Consider the following 20,816-nt stretch of genomic DNA (forward strand, 5'->3'; position numbering starts at 1 on the left):
GTATTCATTCACTAAAACAGAACATTTCAAAAAAAAAATAGAATTGGCTTTCCTTATATGTTTTGAAAATTAAACTTAATAGGTTTTTTCTTAATAGGTTTTTAAATAACTGACGAGATATACTTATCTATAGTGGAAAAAAATGTCTGATTGCCTTTCTTAGAAAATCCACGAATTACAAAATCCTGAGGCCGCGGACGGAAAGCTTTAACGTAAATTAGTTTTTATTTTTCTGTACTTGGACGAGTATTTAATATAATTAACAAAACTAATATAATTAACAAAACTTTTATATAATTAAAAATTTTATATAATTAACAAAACAATTAAAATGATTACTTTGTATGTCACTATGTGTATTACATACAAAGAAGTTTTCAAAGAAAAGTTTTATTAAAGTTACTTATACTTAGAAAATAAAAGGAAATTTTACATGCGTGTATTCAGGTGCTTCTAAATAAATGTAATTTATATATACTAAGTACGATGTAGCAGAGCCTTGGTGGAACTTTGAAAAGAATTACAAAGTTTTCGCTGTAATTAAATAGAGTTCCTAATGTTAGAAGTTTTCTTATTAGATTTAGAAAACGAAATTATTTGTTCTCATTCAACTGACATGACTGATATTAAATTAATTTATATTATGTCATATTTCGAACATTAAATGCTTATGAAACTTTTAAAAATTATACTTGTTTTATACGTACATGTTGTTGAACTAATTTTGATGAGGTTTAGCTATCAAAGGTAGATTAGTATTGTCTTTGTATTTACTTTCTCTTGAGAAAATCGGAGTGGTCATGAAATTGAGGAGGTCACACTTTTGTAGTCCCATCTCAATATGTTATATGTAGTATTTATCTATACTAATATTATAAAGCTGAAGAGTATGTTTGTTTGTTTGTTTGAACGCACTAATCTCAGGAATTACTGGTCAGAATTGAAAAATTCTTTCAGTGTCAGATAGCCCATTTATTGAGAAAGGCCATAGGCTATATATGTACCGTGGGCAAAGCCGGGCGGACTGCTAGTCATTAATAAATATAAACGAAACATTCTTTTGAATAATATGTGTTATTATTTTTTTATATACTTATTTTTTGTGATTCTAACATCTCGAGATTCATAAATTTAACTCAACGATATGAGTAACAATGGCATATATAATGACATTAATAAGAATGTGTTATTTACATTATACACAATATTATGTTTTTAAATCGGTCAAATTATCCATTTCGATTAAAAGGAAAATACTCCAATTTGCAAGCGTATCTTAAAATGCCTAAGTCCATATGAGTACCTACAGTCCATAATGAATCAATATGAGACACACAGTAATAGATTCAGTTCACTAAATATTAATAGTGTGAAATCGAAAAATTCTACGGCATTTGCGACTGCGCTATTCGGATCTTATCATTTTCAGGGCGCTTCTAAAAGTTGTATCAATAATACATTAGGTTTAAAAAACTTGTCAAAGATCGATGTAATAGCTTACCGATAAAAAAGATATTAGTTTGATTTTATATTACACACTTGTATAATACTTACACTGTGACCAATAGATAATGCATGTTATGGTAATAAGTAGATTCTATATTATAAACCTACGTTGCTACAAATAACGATCTTCAGCTTTTTAGCACTAAAAGCAATGCCCATGCATCTTATAAAATGCTGAACTACTCGTTAATTTTCGACATTCGTCTATTATTTATAATATTGCGATATTGTTTGGCCGAATTCGATAAAATAGATAAGAATGTTTAATGGTCAGCGCGGGCGTTTGAAGGCAGAAGCACAAGTGGTATATCACAGCTATAACATCTTTGATAACTCCAGATTATAAGCTCTGTAATGGAGCAGCAATGCTTCACTAATGAAAAGTATTTTTTTATTTATTATTAATTAAGAACAGTTAAGACTTCCTTAATTCCATAATAATGTTTTCCTTAGTCTTCACAATCATGTCGTATAATAGTGATCAAATGACTGTTTTGCTATACAATTAAAGTGCGGCATAATAAGCATATTTTATCATACTAAACTCCCCTTAACAGCTCTGTAAGCTTCGTAATTTTCGAACGAATGGCAAACAATAATTGTTTGTTATATAATGCTGATACCAAAGTCTAGCAAATTAGTATTTTAGGTTTAGCTTACGAATAATTATCGAGACAATTAGCGTCTTAATAAGAAACTTTCTAAAACGTTGTTTCCATTAGTCTCGTTTATGTTTTTTTCCGACACAACTAGAAAGAAAAGAGACGAAATACTTCTTAAGCAGATAATTACCGAAATTTATAACAATTAAACCCTTATGCCTTGCCTTAATGATCGTGAAATGACAAATAAAAGTTAACTTGTGTCTAATGAAACAATACTTCTTGACAGCGCAGACAGCTCTTTGTGACAACTGCATTCTTTCAAGATGGAACTATTATGTTTCACTCAGAAAATATACAATGGGAAGAGCTCCTTATGTAGGACGTAGTACAAAGTGCTGGTTGTAAAGGAAAAAGATACGAATGGCGCTTAATTATCATAAAATCTGAAAATCGAAATATTCAACCAAAACTAGATCGTCATTATGAAGGAAAATTACTTTAATACACTATTACGGACGTAATTATAATTAAAACAAGTTAAATAATATTTGGAACATTTTTAACTAGTCGCTCGTCCTGGCTCATAGACTATGAAACTCATAGATAACGTGGGCTTCCATTAATATTAGATTTTTTGAAATCGTTGAGCTAGAGATTATTCCCTTCAACGTCACAAATTAAATAATTTTTACTCTATATAAAATATAAAATTTTTTAAGTCTCACAAAAATAAATTCAATACATATACCAGTCCATAAAAAACCGTATAGGTACTTATTATAATTTAACAATCCACCCACCCTATGCTTCCTTTTAATAGAAAGAGAATAAGTCGTTAAACTTGACAATGACTAGTAAAAGTACACATCTCTTTTGTATGGCATACGTCCATACAAACCATCAAAGTTACTCTTCATATGTACACATCAAATCTGCACTGCAAGCATTGTGAAATAAAAAGAAAATTCGAAAAACGCTTACTTATTTTTAATGTTATGGGCATTAAAATACAAATAAAAAAATGTATCGTGCAGTATAACTGACCATAAAAACACACCATCTTTACATGAAACAAAGAGCCACTTTAATATTTTTTGCCTTTTAATGTCAAGCATTACAACTTAGTGCTATCTTCGACCAATTTCTTGACCCATATCCATTATTAATATCACGCCTAGATATGCGATATTAATATTCAATAAAAGCAATATCTTGGCCACGTATTCAGAATAAACACTTTATTGCAGAAATATCTTGTAGTTTACATCTCAAACCCGTTTGGACACAAATTCTGGGGCCTTTGCATATTAATACTTATCTACTAGACCTCTTGCGATTTTCCTTATTGATGCGTGTATCAAATGTCATGTGTTTATGGATGTTATAATGGAATGGCCTAAAAATTGTAAATCATAGCTATAACACTGATGTAACCGAATTATAAGATTCAGCCTTCCATTATCCTCCGAGTTTTAATTTTACATTTTATACGAATAAAATATAAATTAGCTTTAGTTTCAAAACCATATGAACGTTGTTATTGTTTTGACATTTCTGACACTTTACGTGTGCGGTCACAGAAATGCTTTATTTTGCATTTATAATTTGCTAGTTACACTAATTTAGTCACAATTAAGTAAATTAGGTGTAAGTTTCAACATATTTCACAATTTATTTAACTTCAACTCGTTCACTCACATCATAATAAAATTTATCAAAATACCTCATTATTATTATTTATTTAGATCAAAAGCAATCCCCACGGACCATTATATCAAACCCTTATATGACAGAAAGCCCGTCGCCAACCATTTCAAAAATGTTCACGTTTGTAATATCTAAAACATTTTCCCGTTCATAAAACATCATGGGCTATCATTAAAATTACATAGCACGTACATCTCTATATCTCGAGTATTTCCTGCAGTATCTAGGAAATATATAACGGACTCATGTGACGAAACTGCTCCACACGGGACTACATTTACATGCATTATTTAACAACTCTGAATCCTCTTAAATTGAAAATGGATAGCGTTATTAAAATATTTCATGAAAATAATAATCATAGTCATCTTACTATGCAAGCTGTAGTTGGTCTCTGTATTATACTTTTGCCGTTGCTTTATACGATAGCGATTTCTATTTCATCTTCTAGAATATTATCTTGCACTCATTTTAAATAATTTATGAATATTGTAGAAGAAATATCGCTTGTATTTTTTAGATATAAATTTACATTCTCGTTTATTTCTCTCTTTATATGGCTTACGATGCAAATGATCTTAAATCGAGAGCAATAGCATTTCCCAAAATTAACGCAGATGACAATAATTTGGAATCTGGATATATTCTTATTCTTACTTATTTTTGTTTTAATAAATCACAGCGTCGTGGAGTCGTTGCTGTTATTTTATCAAGATCGTTAAAAACATTAATGCTGATACGGCTATGAATCAACACAAACATCACGTGTACCTCAAAATACGCTTGTTTTTGTTGTGTTTTTAAATACATTTAGCTTCTAAGTATAAGATCAAATATATAAACACAGGTTAAACGCAGCGCCATATCGATTTCTCCGTACCCTCACGAGAGGCCCATTAGAATAGCAAATTACCATATCAGGTTGCAAGCTTTTCTGTTTCTCTGACTGACTGGACATCGCCAAATAGCACGCCATTTTGTTGATGTATTTCTTGCATTATACATTTTAGAGGCACTTTTTAATCTTATTGTTTGAGTGTGCTATTGCACGATGTTCCATAGGGTTCATTTTATCAGGGATATATATTACACTTAGATTTTCGATTGTATGTTGTATTTTGTCTATAACGCTGATATTTGTTAATTATTTATTACACGCTTAATATGCAGTAATGCTTCACGAATAGACCGCGTTTTCATTCCGTATCATGCATTCGTTTTTTAATTATTGAATGTAACAATACGCGCTTGATAATTAAGATATAACGCGTAATTTATTTTCTTATAGAAATGCAAAATAGGTGATTTAAAGGAAAATCAACAAGCAACGTTCTTAAACTATTCCGAGTACAATGTATAGTAATGGCACGACCATTTGTTACATTAGGAATTCCACCAAGTACCAGCATTTATTGCCTTATACATAAAATTAGAAGTATGGCGTGTACTTTTACAAGCCTAAGCATCGAGAATACTGCTTTCAAGATGCTTAAATAACACTAAAACTCGTGTCTTTCATCTCACCGCTGCAATTATGAATAGTTCGTGAATCAATAAAAGCAAAATAAACGATTATTGTCTAGATACAAACTATGTGAATGTTAGCCACTTTTTGCATCATTACAAAGTCTAAACTATCCGACGAACGAGTTACTGACTGACGACCGTTAAATATGTATTTGTGAGAACTTGTGGCGAACTTTGAGATAGTTTATTTCCACAGCTACCAGAGCGATCTCTGCACAGATAGCAATGTTTATTACATTATAGACATCTAACAGACACAGAGTCTTTACATTTCCTGGTCCTTACATTTATAATAAACTTCAAATCGTTATATACGTTTCGTATTCGTGTCGTTGTGATATTATTGTTTAATTAATAATGTAAATTTCCACGTTAAATATATACCTAAGTCCGTGGAAAGAAAAAAGACGAAATGTATATTAACAATTGCGCAATCACAGTTGAAAAATGTCTATGCCTTGAACTCAATACCTCTATCGTTTTATATTCTAAAATTGTGTCTCAGTGTTTATAAACTTATCACTGATCATTCAAAAAGCTATAACACACAGCTGCGCATTAAAGTACATAAAACCATATCCAATTTACGTATTTTAATTAAATTTTATTTGTTCAACTCGTAAGACCTGTAATAAAACGATGGGACGCAATTTCAAATCTCGGTTTGACTAATCATTGGATGTAAAGCAGGGGTATTAAATATATAATAGGATTACAGGAAAATCAAATTAACTCAACATCGAATTCTGCGACCCCGTCCTGTGATATAATTTTGTATAATTGCATTCAAATCAGGAAAACATACTTTGTTTCTCTGGCATCACGTAGCGTGAATCATTGTTTACCACCGTCTCACAAAAATGTGAATTTTTCTTTACAAGCAAATTTTAAAAACGTTTTCAAATTCTACAATTTCTTCCCATGCACTTAAAACATACAGTGGCGTGCTACCCGACTTATGTATTCCCGCCGAAATGTCAGTTGCAGTGAGTTCCAGACTTGAATTTTCCGGAAAGCGCTGTACATCGCGACGTTTGCTTCAAAAATGTTGTGTAGCTCCAGTGTTGGGCTGTTATAGAACGCAATGTATGTTACGTGTCGGTTTAAAGTCGCTGTTTACCAAACATTCAAGTCTCCACACATTTAATCTTTTATAGCAGCACCGTAGCAGGTGAAAAATACGTTTAAAAATAGAATGTTCTTGAAAAATGTTTTGGAAGAACACATGTGACAATTCACCAACATTTTTGGTTTTATGACCGCACTTTAACTAGAAAGGGTAAATTGAAATAATGTGTCCAATATTCCTTCTGGTATTGTGAGACTGAAAATGAAATTCTAAACTTTATCCATATCACAAAGCTAAGTGTAAACGAGTGTGGATTTATTATTTTACTTGTGATTTGGTACTGAGCTGTTGCTGCAATTAATTTAATTAGAAAAAAGGATGGCAGTGTCCGATGACAAGGTTTCAAGAAGTCCTTTTTTACATCGGATAAAATCGGGAAACTTTCGACGCGAAGATTTTAGGGAGAAAAGTACTCATAACACAACAGATTGAGTTCATCGTTGAAATTATTGGAACCCCTGTTGACATAGTTCAAATATTTTTACGGATGTTGAGGTTTCAGATATATATAACTACTTCGATTAATATCTGGAACACTGCACTATTTCTATTACTTTAATTTATATTTACACTCATGAAACATAGAAGTTATGAATATATAGGAAAATTTATGATGGACTAAACCAATTGAAAAGAAATACTCAAATACTATAATGTTTTAGTACACATACACACTTATTCTTAGTGCACATAACTTTAATTTACAAAACAATTGACAGACCTCTCAAACACTTCTATTTTACATAAATTTTTAAGTATTTTGAGATATATTTATCGATGAATTCGTGAGTGTTGGGCAATAATGATTGGAAATAGAATTGACATTGAGGGTCAATATATGACTAAGAAGTTCAAAAACCCAATCTCCAAAACAATATTATAGTGTTTTTTTGCTGCAAATATATATTTATAAAACATTATTTCGTAATACTAAATTGTGAAATTAATATGGACATTTCACACACGTTATCTAACTAACCAATACATCTTAGATGGAATTTGTTTTAAAAAACAATATCATTCAGAAAAATCCAAACAAAAAATAAATTTCTCGCCATCCGGGTCATCCTTACGATTAATAAAATACACTTTTTATAGTTGTATTATATCTATTGTTTATATGAGATTACAACGTGGAACATCAACCAGTTTTTTCAACGCACGCCATTAAAATAATGTCGATATTGACGTGGATGGGTTTATTAATCACACGCCACCGTAGTTACCTGATGACTAGTAACTGAATAACTATGTAGTTATTTTAAAAGAGTCTGTATAGACACAGTTTTAGCACGCATTTATTCACATCGTTTATATGTAATCGAATCTTTTTGACTTGATTTTGATGCAGTTTATATGAAAGATTTAATTCAAACTTTGTATACAAGAATCGGAGGTAATACAATAATTAAATGAGTTTATATATACGCTGATAAGGAATTTTAGGTTTAAATAATTTCTCACGTATACTCCGTATAAGAGCAAGTGAGACGATTTGCTTGATTCTATCATTATGAAGCATTTCAATACTTTAGAATGAGAAATTTTAATCTATAACATGTTTTTTTTGTTGTTATTTTTTATGTATTTATTATTTTTACCAGCAGACTTACTTATTTTGAAGTGCCATATTCCTGTGTGGTTTAACAATGTATTTCTCTTCGTTTTCCCTTCACTTATCAAATTAATATAATTGAGTTTTTATGAATAATTGTTTCTTAGTGAACAAGCACATTAAAATCTCATGTACTTATACTCATATTAATTTTAATTTATTGTAACAAAATATCAAATAACATTATAATTTTGGAAATTAACTTCGATAACAAGGTTCTAACGACGGTATCAATTAAGGTAGGAAGTAATTTATCCATTCGCCTGCGTATTAAACAACAAGGGCACAATTAAGTGCTTTATTGAAGTAATTTTTTAGTTTCTTGAGAACTATGCGTAGATGTTTTATTTATATTACTTACTAGCTGTTTGCCCCGTCTTCGCCCAGACATATATAATCTATGTCATCAGTGAAGTCTATAAAGTCTAAAAAGTCTAATAGTGAAAGATTTATTAGAATCGGTCCAGAGGTTTTTGCGTGAAAACGTTAGATACATAGAAAGTTACAAAACTTTCCTCTTTTTTATAATATAAGTGCAGAAAACTGAAAACGCATAGGCAATCTTTTTTGATGATTTGTCGTACCTTTACAAAAAAGCATACTAAAACAATATTAAATTTTTGGCTAAGTGTTACGCAAAAATTACTTTCGCCGCATGACGTGTGGGAAGTGTGGTGCAGCATATAGCCTAAAAGATTCGGTTTTCTATTACAAAACTTAATCAATAATTAGATACTCAAATATTAGAAGCATTTATTAAAATATATACCTACCTCCACGGATATTATAAGACTATACTGCTGCTAAATCTTCATCCACTAATAGTAATTGAATTCAACTGGAAAAGTTTACACAAAAACAATAAACGTTTTACAGTTCAGAACTTCCAAATGGAGATTAGGGTCCTCCAACTCCAAGGGCCCATCGGCCAACTACATTAAATAATTGATTCCCTCTCCTGGATCACTGGAGCTATTGTTTTCGGTTCTCTTCAATGTGTACACTCGGGTATTTGATTAGGTTATGGTAGCCTAAATAAATAACCACGTGTGGTCTAACATTTGTTAGCTACGTTATAGCTTCTATGAGAATGGTATATTTAAAATCTCTGGTATTTGAAGCTGGTGTTAGATTTATAACATAATTTATTTAAACACTATGTACCGTCACTTTCTGAACTCTTTTTATACACACCACATTCCTTCACCTTCCTATCTTAACTGTGTTGATATTCCTGAATCGTGCAATCAATATATTATTAATACTAAATATCTATGTCAATAATACATAACATCCATTAGGGTATAACAGACGGCCAGATGAGTCGACTAGACAAGGCCTCTTTCGCTAGAGGAATATCATTTTACACCTACAACTCCACATTAATCAAGTGATATATTTTACGAAAACACGAAGCTTTTATCAGCTAAATCACATACAGTATAACACCAGATTACTTTCCAGTTCCTCTCTCTTTTCCAGGTGTATGCGAGTAATTCAAATAACGTCATGTAAATTTTCGCATTTACACGTCGCGTTATCCTCCCTTACAAACAGCTCGTAATGAATGAAAATTCCTAAATTCATATGCACGAGCATGGCGACGATACTTCGAATGTTAGGTTTTTTTTTTCGTATAATGTGCGCAGGCTTTTACCGCCACTACAAATAACGTAGCACTAAAATAAGTTGTACTTGTATAAAGTAAGAAAAAAGACTGCAAATTATATAATAGTTAGCAGTTTTTTTCTCTTTATAAACAATATTTGGCCTTAAGACGTATAGACTGCTACGTAAGATCGTAATAGTTGATAATCGAAAAGTTGCAATTCGATATTAGATAGAATATAGTATGAATATATCGCAGATATGCATTATGGCGAGGATTTAGTTAATTTCGCTTAACTCTCGCTAACAACTCGATGGTGTTATCACAGTTTCTCGACAGATTACAATCTCGCGGAATAGATTCTATGAGAGATATAATTTAATAATGCTTACAATTTTACGGTGACGTAAATTTTATTTGAACTTGTTATATTCTTAAACTGAGATTGGTATCGGGTAAAATTATGCATAAGTATGCTTTTAATTCGTTCTTTTTTATTTTAATTAAAAAATTAAATGTCATCGTAAAAGGTTCCATTTTTTGGAAAAATAAATTGTAAACAACCCGTAAAGCATTAAAATAAAATTAAAGTAGGTCATTGAAAGAAATGAATGTGTTATTAATATTTAAAACGAGGTATTATTTACACACACATAACTTTCATAAAAGCGTGAAACATATTAAATGTATAATTAATTTTCATTGACAGTCCAGAACATTCGAAATATATCATATTATCATCACACGTTTTCGTACATTTAATCCGATAAAATAAAACATAAAACAAGAACTACAACACAAACTATACGGAAAATGTCTAATAAAAATGAATTCGAATAAAAAACTAGTTATTACGACACGGACGAAAGTTCCAGGACAGAGTAAGGCCGTATTTTTTCATAAGGCGAGAAAGGGTTTTAGCTTATATAACACAGTATATTCAGTCTCAAAATCTCTCAGGACGTACTTGCGATCCGAGTTGAATGAATCCAGGTTTCAGTACATAATAGTCCCACCTACAAACGTATATATAACCCGCATTCAAATAAAAGAAGTACTCGTTTTGACCCGTTTTTAACCGACTAGAAAGGAGTGAATTTTGAAGCTTATGTCCTTTCATTTCGCTTTAATTCACGACTCCTGATTGATTCGGGTTCGGTGAAAATCCACCACCGAGATAATCGGTAAATCATAGATTTTTTATTTATTTTTTTCAATTTCATAGTGTTGTCGTGTTTTAGTTTTTAATTAATGGAATGTTCTTGTTAACAATAAAATAAATTTATTTAAAAGTTTGATATATTATAACTACTAATTTTATTCGCTTGGACAAAAAATCTTATTTTAATCAATTAAAATCAAAGTTATTTTAATATAAGGTACTCAAGGTAACTCACAAATAGTATGAATGAAAAGTTCAAGTGGAATTAGTAGGATATTTTGATACAAAAACTACAAACGGTTTACGCAATGCGGTTACCAAAAGCCACAGAGACAATATATGCAAATACACATTGAATATATTTGCTTTTAATTCTAATCCGGTGAAAATAAATATTTAATTGTTATTCGACATTGATACGCGAGTAAGGGTAAATTTTACACATCATATCTGTATATACTGAAGTCGTTTGACCGCCTTTTTATACAGATACTAGCTGTTGTCCGCGGCTTCGCACGCGTTAAATTTGGAGTAGTTTAATAGATGTTTCTATTCATATAAACCTCTTGAATTACTCTATCTATTAAAAAAACCCATTAAAATCCGTTGCGTAGTTTTAAAGATATAAGCATACATAGGGACATAGGGACAGATAAAGCGACTTTGTTTTATACTGTAGTGATTAACGCGTGACCGTAGAACCGAGGGGTCTCGGGTACAATACCTAGTGCTTGTCCACAAAGATAATTGACCAGTGAAACAGATGTATATCATCTGTCCCATACCCTACAAGAAGCCACGGGAATTCACTTTTACAGAAGTCAGAGTTTCTTGATGTACCTATCTCTGTATATTATATTTTAATAACTATCCGTTGCTTCCACACTCGTAAACACCTCAATATCGCTTACGTACTATCGTGGTAACGATTATTTAGCGATTCCAGAGGTTGGATCTCATAGTTTAAAAAAGTAAATGTCTTGGCACATTAAAAGAAATAATTGAAAGAAGTTATATTGGTTTCACAAATAGTCACTTTAATTAATTTAAATGTTACCTGTAATTATGTAGATATACATATCAATATTTCATTTGTACTGTATTTTAAATGGATATGCCGTTTTATATTTTAATATTAACAATGATATCAACCGAAGGGAATAACACTGCAGCCTGAACCAATCGACTTTGTGAAAAAATTACGATCAACACAATATTATGTGGTGCTCGTAATAACCAATCCTTCGGACCCTATAATCAAAGGCCCTTTCATGTCTGCTCCTTCAATAATCGTAACATTTGATATATATGGCCCCTAATACTAGAGATCAAGGCAAAACATCGAAAATTGCAAAATCATTTTTTTTTTGTACAATAAATATTTATTACACAATAATAATCAAAGTTGCCTAAAAGTAGTATTCACATATTTATTAAATATGAAATGTACAACAAATATTATGTCATAAGTAGATGTAATATAGTATAATTTTCAAAGGCACGAGAAAACATCACACATCAATTTAAATTACGTACAATTTCTACGCAATGCTGACAATTATGTTGGCTAATGCAATTGTCAATTCCCATTGATAATTCATCTCCCGATATACCTACTAATAGAAATTGGCTGAGCTAATAACATTTCTCCAAGACTTCGACAGTCTAACAACAACAGATAGTTTCAATGTGCGAAATTGGTTTATCTTAATTGAATATTACAAACTTGTTGAATTGAATAAATTCGTTAACAATTGATTAAGTAATGGTTGGGTTTTGTTTGTGTTATTGATGAGTTTGTGTTTTACGTTTGAGAGGACAAAAGAATCATATTGCGGTTAAATTCAAATGCAGCGTTGAATTGATGGTTTATGTGCTTACAAGGGTAAAGCAATCAATACACGTAAAACGCGCTACGTATTTATTATTGAAAAACAGTTCAGCTTTCCTATAACTTCTCGTTTTAATTTAATTTACATATGATTTATTAAAATTTGTAAAAACGTTCAGAAGTACTACTTAAACATTCAATTTACCTCTGTCTTATTGTTATACTTATATTTATTTACTAATTACAATTGATGTTTATGTAAAAATATAAAAAAGCTACTTAAAACAATGCTATGGATACTAGACAACCGTTTAATGAAATGAAATGAATTTGAATTAATTATTTGCATTTACATGTGGTTCCACAGAACTTATCTTTAGAGTCAGTCGCTACCACACCACAGCCGGACATAGTGACTATTAATTAATTGGGGGTAGTTGAGTCGGTTTGTCGATAAGGCGTCCGAGAACTGGAGTAGGTACAAGCTCAATATATGTATAACTAGCTGCGCCCCGCGGTTTCATCCACGTAAGTTCCTATCCCGTAGGAATATCGGGATAATTGCCTATATGTTATTCCATTTGTCCAGCTGTCTACGTACAAAATTTTATTGCAATCGGTTCAGTAGTTTTTGCGTGAAAGAGCAACAAACACACACACACATCATTAGTAGGATTACGGTTGTAGCTTATCTGGTATTGTGCGAATAATAAACCGGATACATTTTTGAAATATTGCTGGTATTTTAGAAGATATAATATACATAGAAACATATTCCCACAAATTGTGGGAATATGTTTTATTAATAGGTTAACGAAGTGCTAGCGACGACGGTGTAAGATTGATTTTTAACCACCGCGAGATTGATTTTAGGGCGTTTTTTCAAAAACTGTCATAAGTCTAAGAATCAGAGACATTACTCCTTATAGATTATAAAAAACCAATATGTTATTGTTTTTAGCAAATTATAACTGATATGTAATAAAACAATCCTTCTTTTTATATAATCATATTATTTGTTTAGAATCACTCATTTTCAATTTTCAACGAACAATTGACTTGATTTTTGTATTAATTCATTAAATAGTACAATTTTCCTTTTTTTATTTTATTAAAATTATTCGTACAATGGATAAATAGATAAATGTTACATTCACTCATAATATAAAACATATAACAAAATAAATTAACAAAATTTTTACACAAGTAGTGGAATGATAATGTTCAATCAAATGATTTTGAATAAAATGAAATTGTTGAAACTGTTGTTTACAACGATTTTTTTGAGATATTAAAATTAAGGCCCGTAACTTTCCCCTAACCCTTCCTCTGCAAATATTCAAGGCCTCCATTGCCGACAAAAAACCCAAGAATTCAACCCAAGAAACACCTTGTATATACGAGTAGCAAAAGCGTATTTAATTAAGCAATATTCTGAGGCAATTCGTCAAAAATATTTCTTTTTAGATCGCCTTACATAATGGTTAGTATGTTAAGTGAAAAAGGTTTATCTTGATTACTGATATGCTTATTTTACGCGTAGCGCGACGTAGTTAGCTATGATTAATGGCTGCTTAAGGTAGTTAAAACAGCGAAGCGAACTGTAATTTAATTAATATATTACGGGTCTATGAGTCTATTGATATTTATTTATTTAGATTCATTAACTCGTATAAAATTTGATAAATTAAGTCAAGTATATAAGACAACTAAGCCTATATGCACGCCTTTAACAGGTAAACACAACACACAGTGTAAAACATCATATTACATAAACACCATTACGATGTGTCTACGTACTACATAAACGGTTCAAATGCGTGTTGTTATCTAGAAAAAACGAAAACAGTTGTCAGCAATTACGAAATATTTTTTTTAGAAATGCATGAGAAATAATAATGTGTATTTAATCCAATTTATGTAACGTTGTATTCTCTTGTGTTTTATTTTAAGCGAGTATAATGCATTTAGAAATTAAAGGCTTTTTAACGGATTTTAAACGCGATTTATTCATTATATTATTTATCCGACGTTTCGAACACTTTACCTCGAGCGTGGTTACGGGGAGACTAAGATGTTACATGTCTTGAAGGTCATACGAAATTTGTTGTTTGCGAACTACCTCCACCTATTTCTCCGCAGTTTTTATGTAGAGACTAGAGTATTTTTCCGGATGTTGGCAGTATTGGCTGACAGTATCTTCTAGTCTATTGGTATGTCCTAATTATGTAACTTTTTATTCTAACTTCATTTAAGTGGTCAACATATAGCATAAATTTATTTATTTATTTATTACATATGCTTTATTGTTTTGAAATAATTACAAATTGAGACTTAACCTAGGGAACATTATCAAAAGGATGGAAAAGAATATACATTGAGACGAAAGGCGCGGGCTCACACCTTGCCATACGATTAGTTTTTTTCCCTTCCAACCAGGTTGCCTGGCAGAGATTGCTGTTAAGCAATAAGGCCGCCTCTTGTACAAGTGATGCCTTTTTGTCTGTTTATTATATTCTTGCTGTTTTTGTCGAAGTTTGTTCAATGAAGCATTATAAATTAATAAATAAATATATGTTATTAATTTAAAATAGAATTTTTAACAAAAGGTGATTTTATCGATCTAACATGAAATGATGAAAAAACCTTGTAATGTTGTAATACGTAATAATCAATTCAATTCAAAATCAAAATGCAATTATTACTGGTACATATTTTAATTTTATCAGTTATTGTAATAACAGCGTCACAGACTACAAATCAAAATTTCTAAAACGATCCGAACAATAAATTTTTTTTTTCGTGTATAAAAGTCGGGTGAATATAGGATCTACATTATTATAAAACTTAATTGTTATATTAAAAATGCAGTCTTTGCCGAATTAGTAATGTATGAAAATATATGGGCCTTCATCTATGACTATGACTCTATCAGAAAGTCGTGACTCGTGATACTGGCTAGCTGTATTAAATTGAAAGTTCTAAGACATTTATTCCTATAAAGGCATAAAGTCACTTAAACTTACCTAATTGTGTAGGTGTGAGTGAGCTTAGAAGATAAAATAATTTATTTACCATTTTCTGAAAAATGTAATATTTAATAAAACTTTAACACACACCATTCACGGGTCTAGTTAAATTCAAACAGGCAGGTTAAGCAACGATAGGCGCAGTCAGTGTACTGATGGACGGCACAAAATCACAAATGTTCCACACGACACATTCTCCTGGCTGTTGTTAGGCGCTGTTGCTGGGCCAAGTCAGAAATTTTCCGTAACTCGATAAACTTAGAGTTCCTCATCATATGGTTGCTTACTAAAGATTTCGTTTACGATTACTGAGTGATAGGTTATACAAAACATACATATTAAATAACCTTATAAATATGTTAGTTGCAGATTTCCAATGGTGAAAGTATTTTTGAAATCGGTGCAGTGGTTTTTGTGAAGACGTTACAAACATACAAAAATCCAAAAGCTTCCTCTTTATTGTATTAGTGTAGATACCTACACTTTTTAGATCCATTCAACTCTAATTAAACATTTATATTCGTATGGCATCATAGATTCGCTAGGTTCGCAGGTTAGGTAAGTAATATTGTATTAACTAAAGTAATAACGCAGTTGGGTCATAGTTAGAATAAATTCATGTCGTATCAGATCAATAATTAAAGCTCCTTTTAATCAGGTCACACGCATATGTCAAAAATATATTTGAATAGGCGTCGAGGAGTTAAGGAAAAAATATTATTTAAATACTTGCTGACCCGAAAAACGCTGTTCTGCCTTACACATAGTATTAGGGGTATGAAAAGATATGTGCACCAAATTTCATGAGAATCGGTCCAGCCGTTGCGTATGGTTACTAACATTGTGACACGAGAATGTTAGAATATATATATAGATTGGGTACATCCTATGAGACTTTATAGTAACCCCATTTCTTCTTTCAGGCCATTGATATATGTACATATATAATACTTTCCTTAACGAAATATAGAGCATATCATCTAAGTCAAAGTTTATAAGATGATATATATCAGCTCATAGGATACCATTTATTATCCCTTTAAAGTAATTAGATTCTATTAGAAATAGATCAAACAATAATCTAGTTCAGTTCGGATTATATTGTTCGCGGTCGATATCCTGAAGCGACGAATATACTTCATGAAGCCACAAGTAGATGACGTGATATGTTGTGAACTCTATAATGTACGTACGACCATACAACATGGAGCTCTTCCTATACTGGGTAAATTTATCGTTTGTTCTTTGTGTAGCTATTGAATTTATTGAATATTTCATGATGTTATAATAATTTTTAAATCAATTAATTATCAATTTACACTGTTATAAACGACACGATAAAAATATGAAATTCTATGCATGTTTTCGCCAAACAACTGCAGATATAACAGGTCAAGCCAAGCTCCCGTCGATAAGAGCATATACCATTTTATAAATGCGGTATTTGTTAAACATTTCGCGAAAGGTCAACCATCAAAACAGTGCCCCCGAGACGCGGTGCCTTGCCTACACCGCGTCACATTCCTCCTAACTCCCGCCGGCGCCGGTCTCGCGAGTTGCCAATTTCGGCGCAATTAATTTTTTATACACAACCATATTGTTTCATGAAAATTATTTATATTCGAGTGCAAGGGATCATATGTATTGAGTGCCAGCGTCATTAGCGAATTGTTTTAGGCTATCTATCTGCAAGAGGCCCCGCAGGGGTGGTGTTTAAGGTAAGTCTGTGCTATTTAGCGAACTATTTGTGTCTGTCTGGCTATGACGCAATCGTTCGGTCTATTTACTTATACATTGATAATTTCGATATCTACATTTGATTGTTTATTTATAATAATAACCTGTTGCATATAACGTCACAATTATTGCACTGGTTTAACAAAAGTAATAATGATAATATGTTGCATAATATTATCTAAATATTATTTGTTGCTAAGTGATTATTGTTATAGTTTTTTTTTTTGTTGTTTCCTTCTGAATGAAACACACGGAGTGAAATCAACTCACAATTTCATTATTTAACAAAAGTGTGTAGGTACCTAAACGCCATTTATTTAATTACAGATGTTTGCCATGAGTAAAGACCTTTTTTGTGTTGTCCAATTTCTGGAATTGCCTGATGATCAGACTGATGGTTTAGTTTGCGTCCCATACTCTTGGGTGAGACACAAGTTCGGGTCGATGTTTGTGGCGTACCCCATAGAGGACGGGAAGGAAACTGAAATACGAGTGAGACGAAGGGAAACAGCTAAAAGGAATTGGAAGACCTATGAAGTATCTCCGCTGTATATAACGCGTGAGGAAAATTGATTATACCTTAAAACTAGTAGAAAAGCAATCACACACTCGTCCTCTTTCTCATTCACACACTTGCTTACACACACACACACACACACACACACACACGAGCGCGCGCGCGCACCACACCCCCCCCCACACACACACACATTTCTTTTTCGCATATTAGTTTTAACAAGACACACAAACAATACACAAATTGAACAATTATCAATTTCATTTTATACAAATATAATTAGTTTTTATCCAAACTTTAATTGCTATTATTAACAAAGGAGAGACTTGATGACAATAAATAAAAAATACATATCCTATCCTACTTCCTACTAATATAATAAATGCGAAAGTTTGTGAGGATGGATTTATGTTTGTTTGTTGATGCTCTTTCATGCAAAAACTACTGAACCGACTGATATAAAATTTGGTACGTAGATAGCTGGACAACTGGAATAACACATAGGCAAATTTTTATCCCGATATTCCTACAGAATACAGACTTACGCAGGTGAAACCGCGGGACGCAGATAGTCACACATTTACATATTTCAGTCGATCGATTATCTTATGTCAAAATATTGTTTTACTTTCAGTTTGTTACGATGACGCTGAACACTATATCAGTAAAAGACTCACCCATTTACCAGACAAGACACAAACATTTCCAACCAAGGAGCGCAAAGGTAATGAGTAGGTGATTAAAATCTAAATTGTTTTTATGACCCTGATTTGCCACCAGAGGGACTTTAAAGAATTGGTTCGGATTTGACGCAATGGAATTGCCGAAGGTAGCATAAACTTTAATTAGTATCTCTTTATTTCAAGTAACATAATTTCATTTTCTTTATCAGATACGAAGAAACGTATCCCTAAATACAATTCCAAGGGATCATTTAAGAAACCTAAAATCAATCCAGTATCAAGAACAAAAAAGACTTCCCATGATAAGTCTGTCACGTCTGATGACGAAAGTGTGCAGAACATGACTTATTCGGGTGAAGAAGATGAATTGCAATTGGCTGACAAATTTACTCAAACTGATTGCGTTAATTATGCAGACAAAGAAACAAACACATCTGCAGATTTGCAACAACCCGATTCACGTAATCAGACACAAAATAAACGTTCCATTGGAACCTCTACAGATCTCCATCATTCAGACCCTCAGATGAATGTAACAAGAAACCATGATATGAATGTAACCAGAATTGATTCTGCATATGCAATGTCAGAGACACATATTTCAGGAAACTTACAATTTCCGTATAACCCACTGAATCCCACGTCGAATATTCAAGGACAAAATTATCTTCAACAAACGCCCTTCTCTAGCGGAATGGATGGATTTAATATATACATCAATGGCGTTGACGTCAGATCTACACCTGGAATAAACGTAAACATAACACCGACGAGGCCTTATTTCGGTTTTAATCAGGGACATTTGCCGTATCAAAACTATATGCCGCAAGATGCACGTTTTCAAAATGTATTCTCTCGACCAATCTTTTATCCTCCACAGTATCCGCAATCGTATGGATATAACCAAAGAAGTGGGGAGCAAGTCCAAAGAGATGCAAGGAATTTGTCGCACATGCAAACCCAAACATATTCTGATCAAGAACAAATAGAAAGAAACGGTGGAAATAACTCGCAACAACAGACTTATTCGAGTCAAACAGCCGAGCAGCAAGATCCAAATAATTTAAATACAAACGAATGCTCATACATAGATTTGGACACTTCTTCTGTATAATAATTCAAAAGATATATCTATATTTCTGGTGAATTATATTTAATGTGGTACTAAAGTTGATTGCCTACATCCTACATTATATACGAATACAAATGAATAATGAACTATTCATTTGTATTCGTATATAATGAATATGTTTTCGATGTTGAGATAATGAGACATATTTTCGATGTTTTTATATAAATGAGGACAACTACCAAACTTTTCAGGAACTTATCTACCTCACGAACATTTTTCTATATTACGGTTTAAAGTTATAATAGTTCTACAAGATTGAAATATATCTTTGATTTTGAATAAAACAAGATATTTAGTGTTAATCGTCGTATAATGCTGATTAATGCCAAATACTTCTCTCGAATGTTAATGTGAATGTTTGGTATAATTATACCATAAAGATTAAACTAGAACTAAACTTTAAATAAAGAAAAAAAAATATATGTTTGTACGCTTGTCACGATTTGCACAAGCTATATGTAAGTGAACACTATGTGATAAGACCGCCTTATTTTGTTAAGGTTTTTATATTTTATGAGCTACGATTTGTCTTACTTATATTACCATTGAAGTGCCATATAAAATTTATTGATATAAAAAATCCAAAATGCACTGACTCATACAAAAGTAACGCTCGTAAGTTTTGCTTACCACTCATCAATTATACCTACGCAGTAATTGTTATGCTTAGCCATAAAGTTTTCTTAAATCAATCTTACAATAATGTTTTAAAGCTGCTTTTATAAAGTGTGCGTAAAAGTGCGCCTAGACGCAAATGACGTTAGAGTGGTAAGACTGAATGAAGCGTAATATTTAGACTGTTGGTCTTGGGTTTTCTATATCAATGAAAAAATATTACAAATTGTTATATTATGTCTTTAAAATTATTGATTTTCTTTTATTATTGTATTTTATCGTTATTTGTATACACGAAATTAGCGTGTAGGATGTATTAAATGTATGAATAATATTAAGATTTTATTGGAACTTTTATCCATTTTTTGTGAAAAGTTTTTTATTAAAAAGGTGTTAAAATTAATTTCTTTAT

The 20,816-nt window shown here is 31.6% G+C and overlaps 2 protein-coding genes across 3 annotated transcripts in view; both read left to right on the forward strand.

Annotated features, from left to right (window-relative positions):
- Positions 1-20,816, forward strand: part of LOC119828589 (hemicentin-1-like) — a 62,704-nt gene that overhangs the window by 21,140 nt on the left and 20,748 nt on the right. The window lies entirely within an intron of this gene.
- On the forward strand, positions 17,128-19,925 carry LOC119828590. The gene is made up of 4 exons (XM_038350799.1): positions 17,128-17,438; positions 17,785-18,016; positions 18,609-18,698; positions 18,867-19,925. Exons 2-4 carry the CDS (start codon positions 17,785-17,787, stop codon positions 19,769-19,771), a joined length of 1,227 nt encoding a protein of 408 aa, XP_038206727.1. The 5' UTR covers positions 17,128-17,438; the 3' UTR covers positions 19,772-19,925.

This window comes from Zerene cesonia, chromosome 8 (assembly GCF_012273895.1).
Source record: "Zerene cesonia ecotype Mississippi chromosome 8, Zerene_cesonia_1.1, whole genome shotgun sequence".
NCBI lineage: Eukaryota > Metazoa > Arthropoda > Insecta > Lepidoptera > Pieridae > Zerene > Zerene cesonia.

Coding starts and splice junctions, on each gene's coding strand:
- LOC119828590 (XM_038350799.1), top strand. CDS start 17,785: ATGTTTGCCATGAGTAAAGACCTTTTTTGTGTTGTCCAATTTCTGGAA. Junction 18,017..18,608: donor ATCTCCGCTGTATATAACGC/GTGAGGAAAATT, acceptor TTTTACTTTCAG/TTTGTTACGATGACGCTGAA. Junction 18,699..18,866: donor TCCAACCAAGGAGCGCAAAG/GTAATGAGTAGG, acceptor TTTCTTTATCAG/ATACGAAGAAACGTATCCCT.